Below are 20,502 nucleotides of genomic sequence, written 5' to 3' on the forward strand. Positions count from 1 at the left end.
CTCTCCTCCTCCTCTCTCATCTACAGCTTCCTCTCTCATCTACAGCTTGCTCTGAAAACAGAGTAGGGGTGAAGTGATATGGTGGATGACTACCTGGAATTTGCGCTTGCCCGTCCTGTTCTCTCACACCAGTACAGATGAAAGAGAGCAGGTGAGGACAGGAAGCTCCATTAGAGTAGTTAGAAGGAGAAGAAGCTCCATTAGAGTAACGAGGAAAGGAAGCTCCATTAGAGTAACGAGGAGAGGAAGCTTCATTAGAGTAACGAGGAGAGGAAGCTCCATTAGAGTAATGAGGAGAGGAAGCTCCATTAGAGTAATGAGGAGAGGAAGCTCCATTAGAGTAGTGAGAAGGAGAGGAAGCTCCATTAGAGTAGTGAGAAGGAGAGGAAGCTCCATTAGAGTAACAAGGAGAGGAAGCTCCATTAGAGTAATGAGGAGAGGAAGCTCCATTAGAGTAATGAGGAGAGGAAGCTCCATTAGAGTAATGAGGAGAGGAAGCTCCATTAGAGTAATGAGGAGAGGAAGCTCCATTAGAGTAATGAGGAGAGGAAGCTCCATTAGAGTAGTGAGAAGGAGAGGAAGCTCCATTAGAGTAATGAGGAGAGGAAGCTCCATTAGAGTAATGAGGAGAGGAAGCTCCATTAGAGTAATGAGGAGAGGAAGCTCCATTAGAGTAGTGAGAAGGAGAGGAAGCTCCATTAGAGTAATGAGGAGAGGAAGCTCCATTAGAGTAGTGAGAAGGAGAGGAAGCTCCATTAGAGTAGTGAGAAGGAGAGGAAGCGCTATTACAGTAGTGAGAAGGAGAGGAAGCGCTATTACAGTAGTGCGAAGCAGAGGAAGCGCCATTACAGTAGTGTGAAGCAGCAAGGACACGAGAGGAGAGGGAGCTCCATTATATTAGTGAGAAGAAGAGGAGAGGAATCTACATTAGGTTAGTTCTACATTAGGTTAGTGAGAAGGAGATAAATCTACATTAGGTTAGTTCTACATCAGGCTAGTGAGAAGGAGAGAAATCTACATTAGGTTAGTGAGAAGAAGAGGAGAGGAGTCTACATTAGGTTAGTTCTACATTAGGTTAGTGGGAAGGAGATAAATCTACATTAGGTTAGTGAGAAGGAGAGAAATCTACATTAGGTTAGTGAGACGAAGAGGAGAGGAATCTACATTAGGTTAGTAGGAAGGAGAGGAGAGGAATCTACATTAGGTTAGTTCTACATTAGGTTAGTGAGGAGAGAAATCTACATTAGGTTAGTGAGAAGGAGAGGAGAGGGTTAGTTCTACATTAGGTTAGTGGGAAGGAGAGGAATCTAGTTAGTTCTACATTAGGTTAGTGGGAAGGAGATAAATCTACATTAGGTTAGTGAGATCTACATTAGGTTAGTGAGACGAAGAGGAGAGGAATCTACATTAAGTTAGTAGGAAGGAGAGGAGAGGAATCTACATTAGGTTAGTTCTACATTAGGTTAGTGAGGAGAGAAATCTACATTAGGTTAGTGAGAAGGAGAGGAGAGAAATCTACATTAGGTTAGTTCTACATTAGGTTAGTGGGAAGGAGAGGAATCTACATTAGGTTAGTTCTACATTAGGTTAGTGAGAAGGAGAGGACAGAAATCTACATTAGTTTAGTTCTACATTAGGTTAGTGGGAAGGAGAGGACAGAAATCTAGATTAGGTTAGTTCTACATTAGGTTAGTGAGCAGGAGAGAAATCTACATTAGGTTAGTTCTACATTAGGTTAGTGAGAAGGAGAGAAATCTGCATTAGGTTAGTGAGAAGGAGAGGAATCTACATTAGGTTAGTTCTACATTAGGTTAGTGAGAAGGAGAGGAGAGAAATCTACATTAGGTTAGTTCTACATTAGGTTAGTGGGAAGGAGAGGAATCTACATTAGTTTATTTCTATATTACGTTAGTGAGAAGGAGAGAAATCTACATTAGGTTAGTGAGAAGGAGAGAAATCTACATTAGGTTAGTTCTACATTACACGAGTGAGATGAAGAGAAATCTACATTAGTTTAGTTCTACATTACGTTAGTGAGAAGGAGAGAAATCTACATTTGTCACGACTTCCGCCGAAGTCGGCCCCTCTCCTTGTTCGGCGGTCGACGTCACCGGCTTTCTAGTCCCCACCGATCCATGTTTCAGTTTCGTTTTGTTTTGTCTGTATTACACACACACCTGGTTTCAATTCCCATATCATGTTCCTTATTTAACCCTCTGGCATACATTTCTGTTCTGTCCGTGATTGTTGGTGTCTTTAGTGGTTGTTGTATGTGCTAGTGTGTATGTTTGTTCCTATTTGGAATTTTTGCTTGACTTTTAAAAAAAATTTTTTTGTTGAATTTTACCCCTTTTTCTCCCCAATTTCGTAGTATCCAATTGTTGTAGTAGCTTGTCTCATCGCTACAACTCCCGTACGGGCTCGGGAGAGACGAAGGTTGAAAGTCATGCGTCCTCCGATACACAACCCAACCACAACCCAACACAGCACGCATCCAACCCGGAAGCCAGCCGCACCAATGCGCCGGAGGAAACACCGTGCACCTGGCCACCTTGGTTAGCGCACACTGCGCCCAGCCCGCCACAGGAGTCGCTGGTGCACGATGAGACAAGGACACCCCTACCGACCAAGCCCTCCCTAACCCGGGCGACGCTAGGCCAATTGTGCGTCGCCCCACGGACCTCCCGGTCACGGCCGGTTACGACAGAGCCTGGGCGCGAACCCAGGGACTCTGATGGCACACCTGGCGCTGCAGTACAGCGCCCTTAACCACTGCGCCACCCGGGAGGCCCCTTTGCTTGACTTTTTGAGTAAACTCCGTTGTGTTGCTCAAAACCTGTGTCCTGCGCCTGACTCCGCTACATCTCTGCACCCAATCGCTGACAACATTAGGTTAGTGAGAAGAAGAGGAGAGGAATCTACATTGGGTTAGTGAGAAGAAGATGAGGAATCTACATTAGGTTAGTGAGAAGAAGAGGAGAGGAATCTACATTAGGTTAGTGAGAAGAAGAGGAGAGGAATCTACATTAGGTTAGGCAGAACCAGCCCGAGTGCCTGTACTTCTCTGTGGACGTTCTCGCTGTCTGGGAGAACAAACAGATGTAATGACGTTGCTGATGCAGCTCATAAAACCTTGTTTTTAAAAATGGCACTCGCTCCTCCTCCTGCCATGTTTCACTTCTCTCTTCCCCCCATCCTTCCTTCCCAAGCTCCAAAACCCCAGACCCCCATTGCGTAAAAAGGAACCCCTTCTTCCCTCTTCAAAGCTCCTTGGTCAAACTCTCACCCTCTCCTCTGCTCTCTCATCCTCCTCTCGCAGGTCCTTCACTTCCTCCAGAGGGAAAATAATGGGGGGGGGGGGGGGGGGGGGGATGAGAAGAGGGCAGGGGCTCTCTCTGATGCTTCATTCTCTCCACCTCTCTTATCTTCACAAAGAGCCTGTCCTCTTACGTGAATACGTAGCTCCCCAAACTCTCCACAAAAACTCCAAGAGTGTGTTGACCTCTGGCTGCATCTTGTAAGCTTTGAACTTGCACCTGAAGGAACAGCTAAAACCAGGGCTTTTACAGAGATGTTATGTACTGAATGAGGTCAACTTGTGAATAATCATCCACAGAAAGATGCAAATCAGCCACTGAACAGCCAGCCACCCTGCAGGTAGAGCATGGTTGGTAGTAATGGGGGGAAAAATCCATAGTTACATTACAGGATATTATTTTTGATGATATACTGTATCATATTGTTTTGACAATATCACAATATTATTTTTGTGCTAGTTTGCTGTACCTCCACCAAAACTCAAAGCTTGTTCTCCATATTCTTTTAAATAGAGAGCCAATTTGTTTTCATGACTCTCTCGTCACTCTGCAGCAGACATATGGTGAGCAATATTTTTGCAACATCAAATGATAATAAATACACAGTATCGAATCGCAATACACATAGAATTGTGAGAATCAGGGAGAGGGGGTTCAGATGAACAGCCACCCTGCAAGTAGAGGACCAGCATGGTTGGTGGGGGTGTAAGATTAACCCCAGATGTTAATATATTTCCTACCACTGCATTTCTGTGAGCGTCATACACTTTTTCAAACTACCGTCAAGCCCCCCCCCCTCCAACTTCAACCGCAAGATGGCACAATGTGTCCTGGGACTGCACTGGTGGCAGGAAACATGATCCCTTTTGGCTCGGACCCCACCACCATCCTCCAACCCACACACCCACACACCCCATCACTCCCCTACCCCTCCAACTTCAACCACAAGATGGCACAATGTGTCCTGGGACTGCACTGGTGGCAGGAAACATGATCCCTTTTGGCTCGGACCCCACCACCATCCTCCAACCCACACACCCACACACCCCATCACTCCCCTACCCCTCCAACTTCAACCACAAGATGGCACAATGTGTCCTGGGACTGCACTGGTGGCAGGAAACATGATCCCTTTTGGCTCGGACCCCACCACCATCCTCCAACCCACACACCCACACACCCCATCACTCCCCTACCCCTCCCTATGCTGTCCCTACCGGCCCCAGGTCTGTAATCTAAACGTCAGTCGATAGAAATTATTAAAACATCCTGCTCCACGCATTGCCTAGCCTGCAGGAGACACACACATGGGAGGGAGCGTCGAGTGACAAGGTCATCCAAATGTCAGCGTTTGCTTACAGTGATGGTGGGGGTGGGTGGTGGCCGTGTGCATGTACACACACACACACACACACAACACGGGGTAGGGAGATGGCAAGGAGGTATAAGAGTGGCCTGGCGTGTGGGTCGATGGGAGGCAGGGGGCAAAGCCACAGTGCTTGCTCTGTAGTTCCTGTTCCCTGCAGGATACCATCTGCCCAAATCAGACATGGAAGACGCACGGAACACACACCCAATACCAATCAACCATTGGCTGGTTACTGGCTATGTCATTCCTTTCACAGAGACCCGACCCACTTACACAAATCTGTCAAGCCTTAGTAATGAAGACATGAGCTCCAGAGGACTGTAGGATCACACTCACACACACCTGGGCTGTCCCCGACAAGACAAATATTGGTGACTGAAAGTAATCAGTTCTTTCAACCAACTGATTGGTCGAAATGTTTAAACGTGTATTCTTCCATATACCGTATGTGTTTTAATAAAATCAACTATATACGCATTGAGCTTGTCTGATACTTTAAGCTGACTGTTGAAATAAGACACAAGAGAGAGCCAGATATCTAGATAACCAGAGGGGGAAAAAATGAACCTGACCCAACCATTCTCCTCCCGCTCCTGCTGGCTTTCACAGATTCTGCCATAGCTCTTCTGAAGTTGCCGGTAATAGGCTACACGGGGAGTCGGCAGCCTTTCTCATGTGGAATGGCAATTTATTTAACAATTTCTACTGATCTGCGTGCCCGTTATGGTTTTTATATGCAGATTTTTGTGGAACAGTTTCATTTATTTATAATAATGTCTTCATATCTCAAAATCATTGTCATGTGGTTAATCAAAATATTATCTAAATGAAAATGATACAAACCTAAAAAGTAACTTCAATTCCCATTGCCAACTATGTAAAGATAGCCTACATAAAGCCAACAAATAAAAACTGCAGCCTGCAGGTAGAAAATATCCTGCTAAAAATAAATATCCTATAAATAACATTGGCTAAGCTTGGCTTGTCTGCAATGAACTTGAATCATTGTATCAACTATTAACTTGGTTCCAGTCAGAAGCTTGCCCTAGCGAACTTGTAGCATTGGATAAAATTTTCAGGGCCCTCAGAGTTTCCCGCGCCAGTGAGCTTGGGACAGACACAGCTGTAGGCTACTTGCAAAAGGGATAAGAAGCAGTGCTTGACTTGGGCCAGAGCTCACCAGAGCTGAGTACAGACACCTCAAATGTTCTACTGTTTGAGCTAGTGTTCCTCTTTTAATTGTTATTATTATTTTTTGTGTATTTTGCCCCATTTTTCTCCCCAATTTCGTGATATCCAATTGCGATCTTGTCTCATTTCTACAACTCCCCAACGGGCTTGGCCGAGGCGAAGGTCGAGTCATGCGTCCAGCCTAACCGCGCTTCTTAAAACCCGCCCGCTTAACCCGGAAGCCAGCCACACCAATGTGACTGAGGAAACACTGTTCAACTGACAACAAGAGTCAGCCTGCAGGTGCCCGGCCCGTCACATGAAGTCGCTAGAGCGCGATGAGCCCCCTCCAGCCAAACCCTCCCCTAACCCGGACGATGCTGGGTCAATTGTGCACCGCCCTATGGGTCTCCCGGTCGCGGCCGGTTGTGACACAGCCTGCAGTGCCTTAGACTGCTGCGCCACTCGGGAGCCCCTGAGCTCCTGATCCTCGTACAGAATATTATATAAAATGTACTTTTAGCCTAGGTCTCCACAATGGATTAGTTCCCTGAGATGGGCACAAATATATACAGTACCAGCCAAAAGTGTGGACACACCTTTTCATTCAAGTATTTTTCTTAATTTGGACTATTTTCTACATTGTAGAATAATAGTGGACATCAAAACTATGAAATAACACAAATGGAATTATGTAGTAACCAAAAAAGTGTTAAACAAATCAAAATAGATTTTAGATTCTTCAAAGTAGCCACGCTTTGCTTTGATGACAGCGGTAACTATGAGGTAGTCCTACCTGGAATGCATTCATTTAATTAAAAGGTGTGCCTTGTTAAAAGTTAATTTGTGGAATTTCTTTCCTTCTTAATGCATTTGAGCCCATAAGTTGTGTTGTGATAAGGTAGGGTTGGTATACAGAAGATAGCCTTATTTGGTAAAAGACCAAGTCCATATTATGGCAAGAACAGCTCAAATAAGCATCATTATTTTAAGACATGAAGGTCAGTCAATACTAGAGGTCGACCGATTAATCGGAACGGCCGATTAATTAGGGCCGATTTCAAGTTTTCATAACAATCGGAAATCTGTATTTTTGGGCGCCGATTTTATTTAACTAGGCAAGAACACATTCTTATTTTCAAAGCCTAGGAACTGTGGGTTAACTGCCTTGTTCAGGGGCAGAACGACAGATTTTTACCTTGTCAGCTCGGGGGATCCAATCTTGCAACCTACAGTTAACTAGTCCAACGCTACAACCACCTGCCTCTCATTGCACTCCACGAGGAGCCTGCCTGTTACGCGAATGCAGTAGAAGCCAAGGTAAGTTGCTAGCTAGCATTAAACTTATCTTATAAAAAACAATCAATCAATCATAATCACTAGTTAAAACTACACATGGTTGATGATATTACTCGTTTATCAGGCGTGTCCTGTGTTGCATATAATCGATGCAACGCTGGGGGGTGATTTAACAAAAGCGCATTTGCGAAAAAAGCACAATCGTTGGACGGGTTAGCAGGCAAAATTAACCAGGTGAAATTGTGTCACTTCTCTTGCGTTCATTACACACAGAGTCAGTGTATATGCAACAGTTTGGGCCACCTAATTTGCCAGAATTTTACGTAATTATGACATAACATTGAAGGTTGTGCAATGTAACAGGAATATTTAGACTTATGGATGCCACCTGTTAGATAAAATATGGAACGGTTCCGTATTTCACTGAAAGAATAAACTTCTTGTTTTCGAGATGATAGTTTCCGGATTCGACCATATTAATGACCTAAGGCTCGTATTTCTGTGTGTTATGTTATAATTAAGACTATGATTTGATAGAGCAGCCTGACTGAGCGGTGGTAGGCACCAGCAGGCTCGTAAGCATTCATTCAAACAGCACTTCCGTGCGTTTTGCCAGCAGCTCTTCGCTGTGCTTCAAGCATTGAGCTGTTTATGACTATCAACTCCAGAGATTAGGCTGGTGTAACTGAAGTGAAATGGCTAGCTAGTTAGCGGGGTGCGCGCTAATAGCGTTTCAAACGTCACTCGCTCTGAGACTTGGAGTGGTTGTTCCCCTTGCTCTGCATGGGCATTGCTGCTTCGAGGGTGGCTGTTGTCGATGTGTTCCTGGTTCGAGCCCAGGTAGGAGCGAGGAGAGGGACGGAAGCTATACTGTTACATTGGTAATACTAAAGTGCCTATAAGAACATCCAAAAGTCAAAGGTTAATGAAATACAAATGGAATAGAGACAAATAGTCCTATAATTCCTATAATAACTACAACCTAAAACTTCTTACCTGGGAAAATTGAAGACTCATGTTAAAAGGAACCACCAGCGCGCAGTGGTTAAGGGCGCTGTACTGCAGCGCCAGCTGTGCCACCAGAGACTCTGGGTTCGCGCCCAGGCTCTGTCGTAACCGGCCGCGACCGGGAGGTCCGTGGGGCGGCGCACAATTGGCATAGCGTCGTCCGGGTTAGGGAGGGTTTGGCCGGTAGGGATATCCTTGTCTCATCGCGCACCAGCGACTCCTGTGGCGGGCCAGGCGCAGTGCACGCTAACCAAGGTTGCCAGGTGCGGGGTGTTTCCTCCGACACATTGGAGCGGCTGGCTTCCGGGTTGGATGCGCGCTGTGTTAAGAAGCAGTGCGGCTTGGTTGGGTATCGGAGGACGCATGATTTCAACCTTCGATTTTATTGATGTATTATATTAAGTTAAAATAAGTGTTCATTCAGTATTGTTGTAATTATCATTATTACAAATAAATGTAAAAAAATTGGTATCGGTATCGGCGTTGAAAAATCATAATTGGGGGGACACGTCTGGCACTGCAGGATTTGAGTACCTGGCGGCATAGTGTGTTACTGATGGTAGGCTTTGTTACTTTGGTCCCAGCTCTCTACAGGTCATTCACTAGGTCCCCCCATGTGGTTCTGGGATTTTTGCTCACCGTTCTTGTGATTTTGACCCCACGGGGTGAGATCTTGCGTGGAGCCCCAGATCGAGGGAGATTATCAGTGGTCTTGTATGTCTTCCATTTCCTAATAAATGCTCCCACAGTTGATTTCTTCAAACCAAGCTGCCTACCTATTGCAGATTCAGTCTTTCCAGCCTGGTGCAGGTCTACAATTTTGTTTCTGGTGTCCTTTGACAGCTCTTTGGTCTTGGCCATAGTGGAGTTTGGAGTGTGACTGTTTGAGGTTGTGGACAGGTGTCTTTTATACTGATAACAAGTTCAAACAGGTACCATTAATACAGGTAACGAGTGGAGGACAGAGGAGCTTCTTAAAGAAGAAGTTACAGGTCTGTGAGAGACAGAAATCTTGCTTGTTTGTAGGTGACCAAATACTTATTTTCCACCATAATTTTCAAATAAATTCATTAAAAATCCTACAATGTGATTTTCTGGAATTTTTTCTCTCATTTTGTCTGTCATAGTTGAAGTGTACCTATGATAAAAATTACAGGCCTCTCTCATATTTTTAAGTGAGAGAACTTGCACAATTGGTGACTGACTAAATACTTTTTTGCCCACTGTATATATATATATATATACACACACACACACACACACATACAAAAATATATACACACACATACATAGTTGAAGTTGGAGTTTACAAACACTTAGGTTGGAGTCATTAAAACCACTGCACAAATTTCTTGTTAACAAACTATAGTTTTGGCAAGTCGGTTAGGACATCTACTTTGTGCATGACACAATTCATTTTTCCACAACTGTTTACAGACAGATTTTTATCTTATAATTCACTGTATCACAATTCCAGTGGGTCAGACGTTTACATACACTAAGTTGACTGTGCCTTTAAACAGCTTGGAAAATTCCAGAAAATGATGTCATACCTTTAGAAGCTTCTGATAGGCTAATTGACATAATTTGAGTCAATTGGAGGTGTACCTGTGGATGTATTTCAAGGCCTACCTTCAAACTCAGTGCCTCTTTGCTTGACATCATGGGGAAATCAAAAGAAATCAGCCAAGACCTCAGAAAAAAAATTGTAGACCTCCACAAGTCTGCTTCATCCTTGGGAGCAATTTCCAAACGCCTAAAGGTACCTCGTTCATCTGTACAAACAATAGTACGCAAGTATATACACCATGGTACCACGCAGGTGTCATACCGCTCAGAAAGGAGTCGCGTTCTGTCTCCTAGAGATGAACGTACTTTGGTGCGAAAAGTGCAAATCAATCCCAGAACAGCAGCAAAGGACCTTCAAGATGCTGGAGGAAAGAGGTACTAAAGTATCTACATCCACAGTAAAACAATTCCTATACCGACATATCCTGAAAGGCTGCTCAGCAAGGAAGAAGCCACTGCTGTAAATCCGCCATGAAAATGCCTGACTACGGTTTGCAACTGCACATGGGGACAACAATCGTACTTTTTTGAAGAAATGCCCTCTGGTCTGATGAAACAAAAAGAGCTGTTTGGCCATAATGATCCTTGTTATGTTTGGAGGAAAAAGGGGGAGGCTTGCAAGCCGAGGAAACACTATCCCAACCGTGAAGCTCGGGGGTGGCAGCAACATGTTGTGGGGATGCTTTGCTGCAAGAGGGACCGATGCACTTTACAAAATAGAGGACGGAAAATTAGGTGGATATATTGGATATATTGAAGCAACATCTCAAGACATCAGTCAGGAAGTTAAAGCTTGGTCGCAAATGGGTCTTCCAAATGGACAATGACCCCAAGCATTTTTCCAAAGTTGTGGCAAAATGGCTTAAGGACAACAAGGTCAAGGTATTGGAGTGGCCATCACAAAGCCCTGACCTCAATCCTGTAGAAAATGTCTGGGCAGAACTGACAAAGCGTGTGCGAGCAAGGAGGCCTACAAGTCTGACTCGGTTACACCAGCTCTGTCAGGAGGAATGGGCCAAAATTCTCCCAACTTATTGTGGGAAGCTACCCAAGTTACACAATTTAAAGGCAATGCTACCAAATACTAATTCAGTGTTTTGTAAACTTCTGACCCACTTGGAATGTGATGAAAGAAATAAAAGCTGAAATAAATAATTATATCACTATTATTCTGACATTTCACATTCTTAAAATAAAGTGGTGATCCTAACTGCCCTAAGACAGGGAATTTTTACTAGGATTAAATGTCAAGAATTGTGAAAAACTGAGTTTAAATGCATTTGGCTAAGGTGTATGTAAACTTCCGACTTCAACTGTACGTACATGCATGCATACATACATACATACAGTTGCTACTGCTCGACTAATAAAATATTGGTCGAACAACAGCCTATCAACCAAACAATCGACCAGTCGACTAATTGGGGTCAGCCCTAACACACACACAAACAACTGGATCTTTTCTCAGTAAGTTGTGAAACCTATGTTCTTTAAATAACTAGAGTCAATACAAAAGTCAATGAAACACAGAGGTGGAACAAAACCTCAACAAAACACCATCTTTCTGTCCAAGAGGACCATTCATCACTGACTCCTGTAATTTGTAGGACTTCTGAAAACCTTGCTCAGGAGACTCATCTTCTGTCCTGCTCCAGAAAACATACACCGCTCATCTGTGTTCCTACCTGTTTGTGTGGTCCTCTGAGGATGTGGGCCCTGGCCCCCTCACACGCCGTCCTCATGGCCTCCAGAGAGGGAGTTCCCAGCAGGTCCGTGATCAGATCCAGCTTCAACACAGAAGAACACCATGCAGCATATGTTACTGTACTTGAGACATGCATGCATGAACGCACTCACACAAACACACGCTATGGCACATATGCAGTAAAGGCAAAGTAGTTGAGAGAGGCAGGCTAAGTAAATGACTCCAGGGAGCTGTACTGTATGTATTTTGTTTACTGACGTATTGCTCCAGAATACAATTTTGCAGTGTATTGTGAACCTACAGTATCTGTGAACACGTCATTTTAGACATGAGCCATTTGTGTCGATATCAGAAGTGAAAGGGAGTAGTGTGTGCTGAGACATAAAACTGCATTCATCCCTCCCCAGCTAACTCAACATGTCATCTGTATTTTAGTTTTTTTACCCCACCTGGCCCACCACAAGAAGTCGCTAGAGCGCAATGCCCCCCTGGCCAAACCCTCCCCTAACCCAAACAACACTGGGCCAATTTTGCACCTCCTCATGGGTCTCCCGGTCGCTGTCGGCTGGGACACAGCCTGGGATCGAACCCAGGTCTGTAGTGACGCCTCTAGCAATGCGAAAACAGTGCCTTAGACCGCTGTGCCAATCGGGAGGCAACATGTCATTTCTGAAAGGGATGTAAATGAGGCAGGACCAGAGCCCAAGGTCTGGAGAGACACGGACACTAAAGATTCAAGGAAACTCTGTTCTGTTTTCAAATACAAACTTGATCTCTGAAAGCTCTGCTCAAGCTGAAAGTGCTCAGTGAAGTCTACAGACTAACACAACTAAGGATAGCGAATACCTTTTTTTCTTATAAAATAAGCCCAGAAATGCTCTGCACTGAATACTAGATCAGCAAGTTTTCCATGTCAGATCAACATGTCCCCAGTGTTTACAGTATTGGTTACCTGCTGGATGGGGCTTTGTGCCTGGAACAGGATGCGTCGGCCCAGTAGCTCGGCGAAGATGCATCCTATAGACCAAATGTCGATGGCGTTGGAGTAATGGTGGCTGCCCATGAGGATCTCTGGCGCACGGTAATACTGGGTCACCACCTCCTGAGTCATGTGACGAGACTCGTCAAGCTCCTCCACCCGCGCCAGCCCAAAGTCACAGATCTGGAGAGGGATGAAGGCAGAGAACATGTTCACATTAATACATCCATCAATACCAATATTCAAATAGACTAGTCCTCCCAACCCAACCTAACTCAAGGTTCAGATGCATGCAGCTTCTTGTAAGATACACCATTTATTATTTGGCAGCTTACTGTGACTGTTCTGCGTCAATTGTTACATAACTGAATGAGAACATTGTCTGATATGTCTAAAGACACAAAAGAAAGGAATACTTGGATTGTTCATAAACGGACTAACAAACTGCTCCGAATTTCTTTGTTCCCTCATCTCTTTTCCCCCCAAACTCTTCAAGGGATGAGCAGCTTTTTCAGAAATGCATGGCATATCACTAATTATATTTTCCAATGAAAACACTCACTGAAGTTGATTTACCAACGTCTTCTATGGTGTCCCTACAGGAACACACTTCTGTCTCGCCCCCCTCTCAATTTATTTTTGTTGCTCTGTTAGCTAAATATACATTCTGGTCAGAATGACAGGAAGTGAAGGATTGGGGAGCCACATTAGTGTCGCACTGCTACAGGTCACATTACTCCAGACGATTGCTCCCCACCAGCTTGTACACAACTAAATCAAACTGCTTGAGTAGCTGATGCTGCTGAGGGAGATTTTTGGAAGGGGATATTTATCAGAAATTAAATGACCGCCTCTCTAAAATAATGGCAGACTTGGTAGAGAAGGAACACAGCGATATCATGGGCAGACAGCACCCAATCATATGCAGGGAGCCTCACAGAGGCAGGCAGGGATGGGGTTTTCTGAAAATAGCCCAGAATGTGTAGGGAAGGTTTTTGGGAAATTAGAATTAGGAGCTAAATTAGTAAACGTCTGCTAGAGACAATCTGTTCTCCAGAGTCAGCCAGAGAATCACTGTCCTCCACCCTCTCCTCACTTTCTCGCTCTCTCTCCCCCACCTGTGGACTAGCACCCCTCCCAGTTGTCTGTGAGGGAGGAGGGGGAGCTAAGGGTAGAATAAGCCCAGGCAGGGCCTCCATTACTAGACCCCAGGATGAAGATTTAGGTGTCAGGAGCCCAGCATCATGTATTGTAGAAATCCCACTGGGGCGTCAGACCCCCAGTAACACAGGCTACAGAGACTCTGGGCGCCAGACAGCAAGTGAGAGCAGGAGTCAGGAATGTGTGTGTGTGTGTGTGTGTGCATTTCAGATACTGTACTTCCACAGAGCAGATTCCAACCCCAAGTTGACCTCATAAATCTCATAGTTTAGATCTCAGTTGAGTAATACATGTCATCACAGGAGGATTCAGATGTTAGATAGTAGAGGACAGTAGATTGACCTTAAGCACACAGTTGCTGTTGACCAGGAGGTTGCCAGGTTTGATGTCTCGATGTAGGATGCCAGCTGAGTGCAGGTACTTCAGTCCTACAGACAAAACACATGCCGGGAAGGATTCAGTTCCTTGTGTGAAGGTCCCACCCCGTTTTTTATCATGACGATTCAAACTGATATGTGTGTGAATATCACGTTTTAATGTTTGCAATGTGATCTGGGAGTGTGTGAGCGTGTCGGAGAGGTCTTACCTCGGAGGATCTGATAGAGAAACACTTTGACGTGGTCTGAGCTGAGGGGCTGAGGTGACACGATGATCTTATGGAGGTCACTCTGCATCAGTTCTGTCACCACATAGCTGGACGAAGAGTGGTCAAGGAAAACAACACCACAAAGACTACACAAATATTCTGCAGAGAAGAGCTAGCTAGGTAGTGAAGAGGGGTTAATGGAAGTAAGTGGGAATGGGTAGAGTAAAGACTATTCACAGTGTCTGTTCTGTTACATTCTAACCTACATAAAATGTTGCCAACCTAAATGGATGTTACTGACAGAGGTTGTTCCAATTCCTCAGCAAGTAGCAGCAGTACGGTATCGATCCATTGTCACAATGGGCTCCTGCTGTGAGTTTTAATAGACCTCTATGGTGGGATCTCTATTTCCTTTCTTTCTGCCCCTTTCACACTCTCCTGGGAAAGACATTCAGGCAGCCCTGTTTTGCTCTCCCTCCTCAGTCATTCTGGCAGGGTAGACACATAATACATTACACGTGGCATACCTGAACCACAGCGCATAGAAACGTCTCTGATAGAAACAACTTAATCCTGCCATCTAGCACTGTCAGCAGGCAGGCCAACTCCCAGAGCACACAGGCAGCCCAGCGCAGCCGTGTGTGTGTGTGTGAGAGGGAGAGAGAGAGTGAGAATGATTAGAGCCGAGTGTGCGACACTGCCTCATCGATCCTCCACAACTCCCACTCTTTTACAGCCATTTTTTGTTAGCTGACGCCAATGGCGACAGCTAGACCTCCTGGGGTCTGACACATAACGAAAAATACATTACAGAAAAAAACACTTTACAATTTACATACATTTTAAAACAATAACATAGACATTACAGACATACACAATTTCAGTGCATTCGGTAACTATTCAGAGCCCTTTTTCCACATTGTTATGAAATACTTTTTCTAAAATGGATAAATATAAAATGTTCCTCAGCAATCTTCACACAATGCCCCATAATAACAAAGCAAAAACTGTTCTTTAGAAAATGTAACAAATGTATAAAAAAAATATATATGGAAATATCGTATTTACATAAGTATTCAAACCCTTTGCTATGAGACTCAATAATTGAGCTCAGGTGCATCCTGTTTCCATTGATCATCCTTGATGTTTCTACAACTTGGAGTCCACCTGCGGTACATTCAATTGATTGGACAGGATTTGGAAAGGCATACACCTGTCTATATAAAAGGTCCCACAGTTAACAGTGCATGTCAGAACAAAAAGAACAAAAAGTCATGAGGTAGAAGGAATTGTCTGTAGAGCTCCGAGACAGGATTGTGTCGAGGCACAGATCTGGGGAAGGGTACCAAAAGATTTCTGCATTGAAGGTCCCCAAGAACACAGTGGCCTCCATCATTCTTAAATGGAAGTTTGGAACCACCAGGACTCTTCCTAGAGCTGGCCGCCTGGCCAGACTAAGCAATCAAGGGAGAAGGGCCTTGGTCAGGAAAGTGACCAAGAACCTGATGGTCACTTTGACAGAGCTCCTCTGTGGAGATGGGAGAAGGACAACCATTTCTGCAGCACTCCACCAATAAGGCCTTTACGGTAGAGTGCCAGACGTATGCCACTCCTCGGTAAAAGGCACAACAGCCTACTTGGAGTTCGCCAAAAGGTACCTAAAGGATTCTCATACCATGAGAAACAAGATTCTCTGGTCTGATGAAACCAAGATTGAATTCTTTGGCCTGAATGCCAAGAGTCACATCTGGAGGAAATCTGGCACCATCCCTATTGTGAAGCATAGTGGTGGCAGCATCATGCTATGGGGATGTTTTTCAGTGGCAGGGACTGGGAGACTAGTCAGGATCGAGAGAAAGATGAATGGAACAAAGTACAGAGAGATCCTTATGAAAACCTGCTCCAGAGTGCTCACCTTCCAACAGGACAGCGACCCTAAGCACACAGCCAAGACAATGCAGGAGTGGCTTCAGGGAAAAATCTCTGAATGTTCTTGACTGGCCCAGCCAGAGCCCGGACTTGAACCCGATCGAACATCTCTGGAGAGACCTGAATATAGATGTGCAGCGACGCTCCCCATCCAACCTGACATAGCTTGAGAGGATCCGCAGAGAGGAATGGGAGAAACTCCCATTGAAGCATGCTGCCAAACGTGCTTCAACAAAGTACTGAGTAAAGGGTCTGAATACTTATATAACTGATATTTCTAAAAACCTGTTTTTGCCTTGTCATTATGGGGCATTGTGTGTAGATTGATAATACGATTTTGGAATAAGGCTGTAACGTAACAAAATGTGGAAAAAGTCAAGGGACTGAATACTTTCTGAATGCACTGTACATACATATACTATACTACATATACATGTGCCTTAACCCGTCACCCCTCGTCTTATCACTCACCTCACACACACACACACACTCCCCCCTCTATCACAAGGCCTCTCCCTTACATACTACGATCCCATCCCCTCTGCTAGCGTCTCTCACACATGGAGAAGATAAGTGCCAACCGGACACACCATAGTGGAGAACATGAGGCCCAGGGGCCGACCCATCTATCTGGCCTCGGCACAGCTCCCGATGCTTCCTTTCTGCTTGATAAAACGAAACGCTTAATTACCACTCAGCATCTCACCGACAGCACTATGTGCATGTCTACTTCAGCAAGAGACATGCACGGTTTAGCCTTAAACATTTATGAATAATTCATGTTTTGTTACATTGGTCTAAATTTAGAGCCAAGCCAAATTGGGAGCAAAATGCATTTCGCTATGCATCCATGTCATCTCAAAGTGACAATGACTAATAACGACAACATATATTTTCCATAATAGTTGTAAAATCCCACGCAATAGGTATTCTGACAATCCATGGATGAAACAACTCATTGCCAATTGCAATTTGCCAAATTGTCAGGAAATAACCCAGCAAAGCCCAGGAGTCCCTTAATTGTATCAGTGACAAGGCAGGGAACAGATTACTTTTGTCCTGCCTCTAATACTGTATAATTATCCTCACGCAAATCATCTGCATGCTTGATTCCTCCACTGAAATGCAAACTACACTCTTTCCTCTGAGTCCCATGCTCGCTCGGTGGTGGTTGACTCGCTCTCTCTGCTGTGGTGACAATAACAAGGCTCTCTCTTTCTCCGGGTAAAAAGGCATGCCCTGATGGTGAGTGAGCGAGCGAGCGAGGGCGAGAACACCAGCCACTGGGGCTCTGGACACCTCTAGTCATTCAGAGGAGTGATGGAGATGGAGCAGAGAAACGTGTGAAGAGAGGAATGGTTTGGAATCTGGGGATCAGTTTCTGTTATAAGAATGGAGTGTGCAACATATCCAGTATGATTGTGTGTATGGACTTTAGTTGGGTTAATCTGTGTAGGGTATGGCACCCCTGGCCTGCCCACCTGTGCGCAATCATTCCCCTTTTAACCATGTGACCTGGCACTGAACACACTCCCAGAGGGCTCTGGTTACCTGTTACTATGCCAACCAACACATCCAAGAAGTGTGAAGTGGCAGAGAGGCACCTGGGATCTGCTGTATGTCAGGGAGCCAAACCTCCCCCTCCCTGCATGACTAACCCACAGAAGAGAGGATGTGGAGCAAGAGGCAAAGTACTAATGTAAACACACGTTGGCAAGGTGAGGTAAGGGGAAACCTAAGAGACATTTTAAGACCTCTTGTGGTTTTCCCTGTTTAAATGACAGTAGGCAATTAAGGTCACAGTTATGAAAACTTAGGACACTAAGAGGCCTTTCTACTGACTGAAAAACTTCAAAAGAAAAATGCCCAGGGTCCCTGCTCATCTGTGTGAACGTGCCTTAGACATGCTGCAAGGAGGCATGAGGACTGCAGGTGTGGCCAGGGCAATAAATTGCAATGTCAGTACAAATCAAATCAAATCAAATCAAATTTTATTTGTCACATACACATGGTTAGCAGATGTTAATGCGAGTGTAGCGAAATGCTTGTGCTTCTAGTTCCGACAATGCAGTAATAACCAACAAGTAATCTAACTAACAATTCCAAAACTACTGTCTTGTACACAGTGTGAGGGGATAAAGAATATGTACATAAGGATATATGAATGAGTGATGGTACAGAGCAGCATAGGCAGATACAGTAGATTGTATCGAGTACAGTATATACATATGAGATGAGTATGTAAACAAAGTGGCATAGTTAAAGTGGCTAGTGATACATGTATTACATAAGGATACAGTCGATGATATAGAGTACAGTATATACGTATGCCTATGAGATGAATAATGTAGGGTAAGTAACATTATATAAGGTAGCATTGTTTAAAGTGGCTAGTGATATATTTACATCATTTCCCATCAATCCCATTATTAAAGTGGCTGGAGTTGAGTCAGTGTCAGTGTGTTGGCAGCAGCCACTCAATGTTAGTGGTGGCTGTTTAACAGTCTGATAGCCTTGAGATAGAAGCTGTTTTTCAGTCTCTCGGTCCCAGCTTTGATGCACCTGTACTGACCTCGCCTTCTGGATGATAGCGGGGTGAACAGGCAGTGGCTCGGGTGGTTGATGTCCTTGTTGATCTTTATGGCCTTCCTGTGACATCGGGTGGTGTAGGTGTCCTGGAGGGCAGGTAGTTTGCCCCCGGTGATGCGTTGTGCAGACCTCACTACCCTCTGGAGAGCCTTACGGTTGAGGGCGGAGCAGTTGCCGTACCAGGCGGTGATACAGCCCGCCAGGATGCTCTCGATTGTGCATCTGTAGAAGTTTGTGAGTGCTTTTGGTGACAAGCCGAATTTCTTCAGCCTCCTGAGGTTGAAGAGGCGCTGCTGCGCCTTCTTCACAATGCTGTCTGTGTGAGTGGACCAATTCAGTTTGTCTGTGATGTGTATGCCGAGGAACTTAAAACTTGCTACCCTCTCCACTACTGTTCCATCAATGTGGATAGGGGGGTGTTCCCTCTGCTGTTTCCTGAAGTCCACAATCATCTCCTTAGTTTTGTTGACGTTGAGTGTGAGGTTATTTTCCTGACACCACACTCCGAGGGCCCTCACCTCCTCCCTGTAGGCCGTCTCGTCGTTGTTGGTAATCAAGCCTACCACTGTTGTGTCGTCCGCAAACTTGATGATTGAGTTGGAGGCGTGCGTGGCCACGCAGTCGTGGGTGAACAGGGAGTACAGGAGAGGGCTCAGAACGCACCCTTGTGGGGCCCCAGTGTTGAGGATCAGCGGGGAGGAGATGTTGTTGCCTACCCTCACCACCTGGGGGCGGCCCGTCAGGAAGTCCAGTACCCAGTTGCACAGGGCGGGGTCGAGACCCAGGGTCTCGAGCTTGATGACGAGCTTGGAGGGTACTATGGTGTTGAATGCCGAGCTGTAGTCAATGAACAGCATTCTCACATAGGTATTCCTCTTGTCCAGATGGGTTAGGGCAGTGTGCAGTGTGGTTGAGATTGCATCGTCTGTGGACCTATTTGGGCGGTAAGCAAATTGGAGTGGGTCTAGGGTGTCAGGTAGGGTGGAGGTGATATGGTCCTTGACTAGTCTCTCAAAGCACTTCATGATGACGGAAGTGAGTGCTACGGGGCGGTAGTCGTTTAGCTCAGTTACCTTAGCTTTCTTGGGAACAGGAACAATGGTGGCCCTCAGTACTGTGAGACGCCTAAGACAGGGCTACCGGGAGACAGGATGGACAGCTGATCGTCCTCGCAGTGGCATACCACGTATAACACCTGCACAGGATCGGTACATCCGAACTTCGCACCTGCAGGACAGGTACAGGATGACAACAACTTCCCGAGTTACACCAGGAACGCACAATCAGTGCCCAGACTGTCCGCAATAGGCTGAGAGAGGCTGGACTGATGGCTTGTAGGCCTGTTGTAAAGGCAGGTCCTCACAAGACATCACCAGCAACAACATCGCCTATGGGCACAAACCCATCGTTACTGGACCAGACAGGACTGGCAAAAAAGTGCTCTTCACTGACGAGTCGCGGTTTTGTCTCACCAGGGGTGATGGTTGGATTCGCGTTTATAGTCAAAGGAATGAGCGTTACACCGAGGCCTGTACTTTGGAGAGAGATCGATTTGGAGGTGGAGGGTCCGTGATGGTCTGGGGCGGCGTGTCACAGCATCATCGGACTGAGCTTGTTGTTGTTACTCTGTGCGTTACAGGGAAGACATATTCCTCACTCATGTGGTACCCTTCCTGCAGACTCATCCTGACATGACCCTCCAGCATGACAATGCCACCAGCCATACTGCTCCTTCTGTGCATGATTTCCTGCAAGACAGGAATGGCAGTGTTCTGCCATGGCCAGCAAAGAACCTGGATCTCAATCCCATCGAGTACGTCT

General features: G+C 45.4%; 1 protein-coding gene across 1 annotated transcript in view; it reads right to left on the reverse strand.

Annotated features, from left to right (window-relative positions):
- LOC139383123 (serine/threonine-protein kinase NLK) overlaps window positions 1-20,502 on the reverse strand; it is an 86,131-nt gene that overhangs the window by 15,065 nt on the left and 50,564 nt on the right. The window contains exons 4-7 of the mRNA XM_071127446.1: window positions 14,164-14,270; window positions 13,920-14,005; window positions 12,390-12,599; window positions 11,418-11,519 (exon numbers count right to left, since the gene is read on the reverse strand). Of these exons, the coding sequence (XP_070983547.1) occupies window positions 11,418-11,519; window positions 12,390-12,599; window positions 13,920-14,005; window positions 14,164-14,270 (505 nt within the window). The remainder of the gene's footprint in view (window positions 1-11,417; window positions 11,520-12,389; window positions 12,600-13,919; window positions 14,006-14,163; window positions 14,271-20,502) is intronic.

The sequence above is a fragment of the Oncorhynchus clarkii genome, chromosome 24, assembly GCF_045791955.1.
Source record: "Oncorhynchus clarkii lewisi isolate Uvic-CL-2024 chromosome 24, UVic_Ocla_1.0, whole genome shotgun sequence".
NCBI classification, from domain to species: Eukaryota; Metazoa; Chordata; class Actinopteri; order Salmoniformes; family Salmonidae; genus Oncorhynchus; species Oncorhynchus clarkii.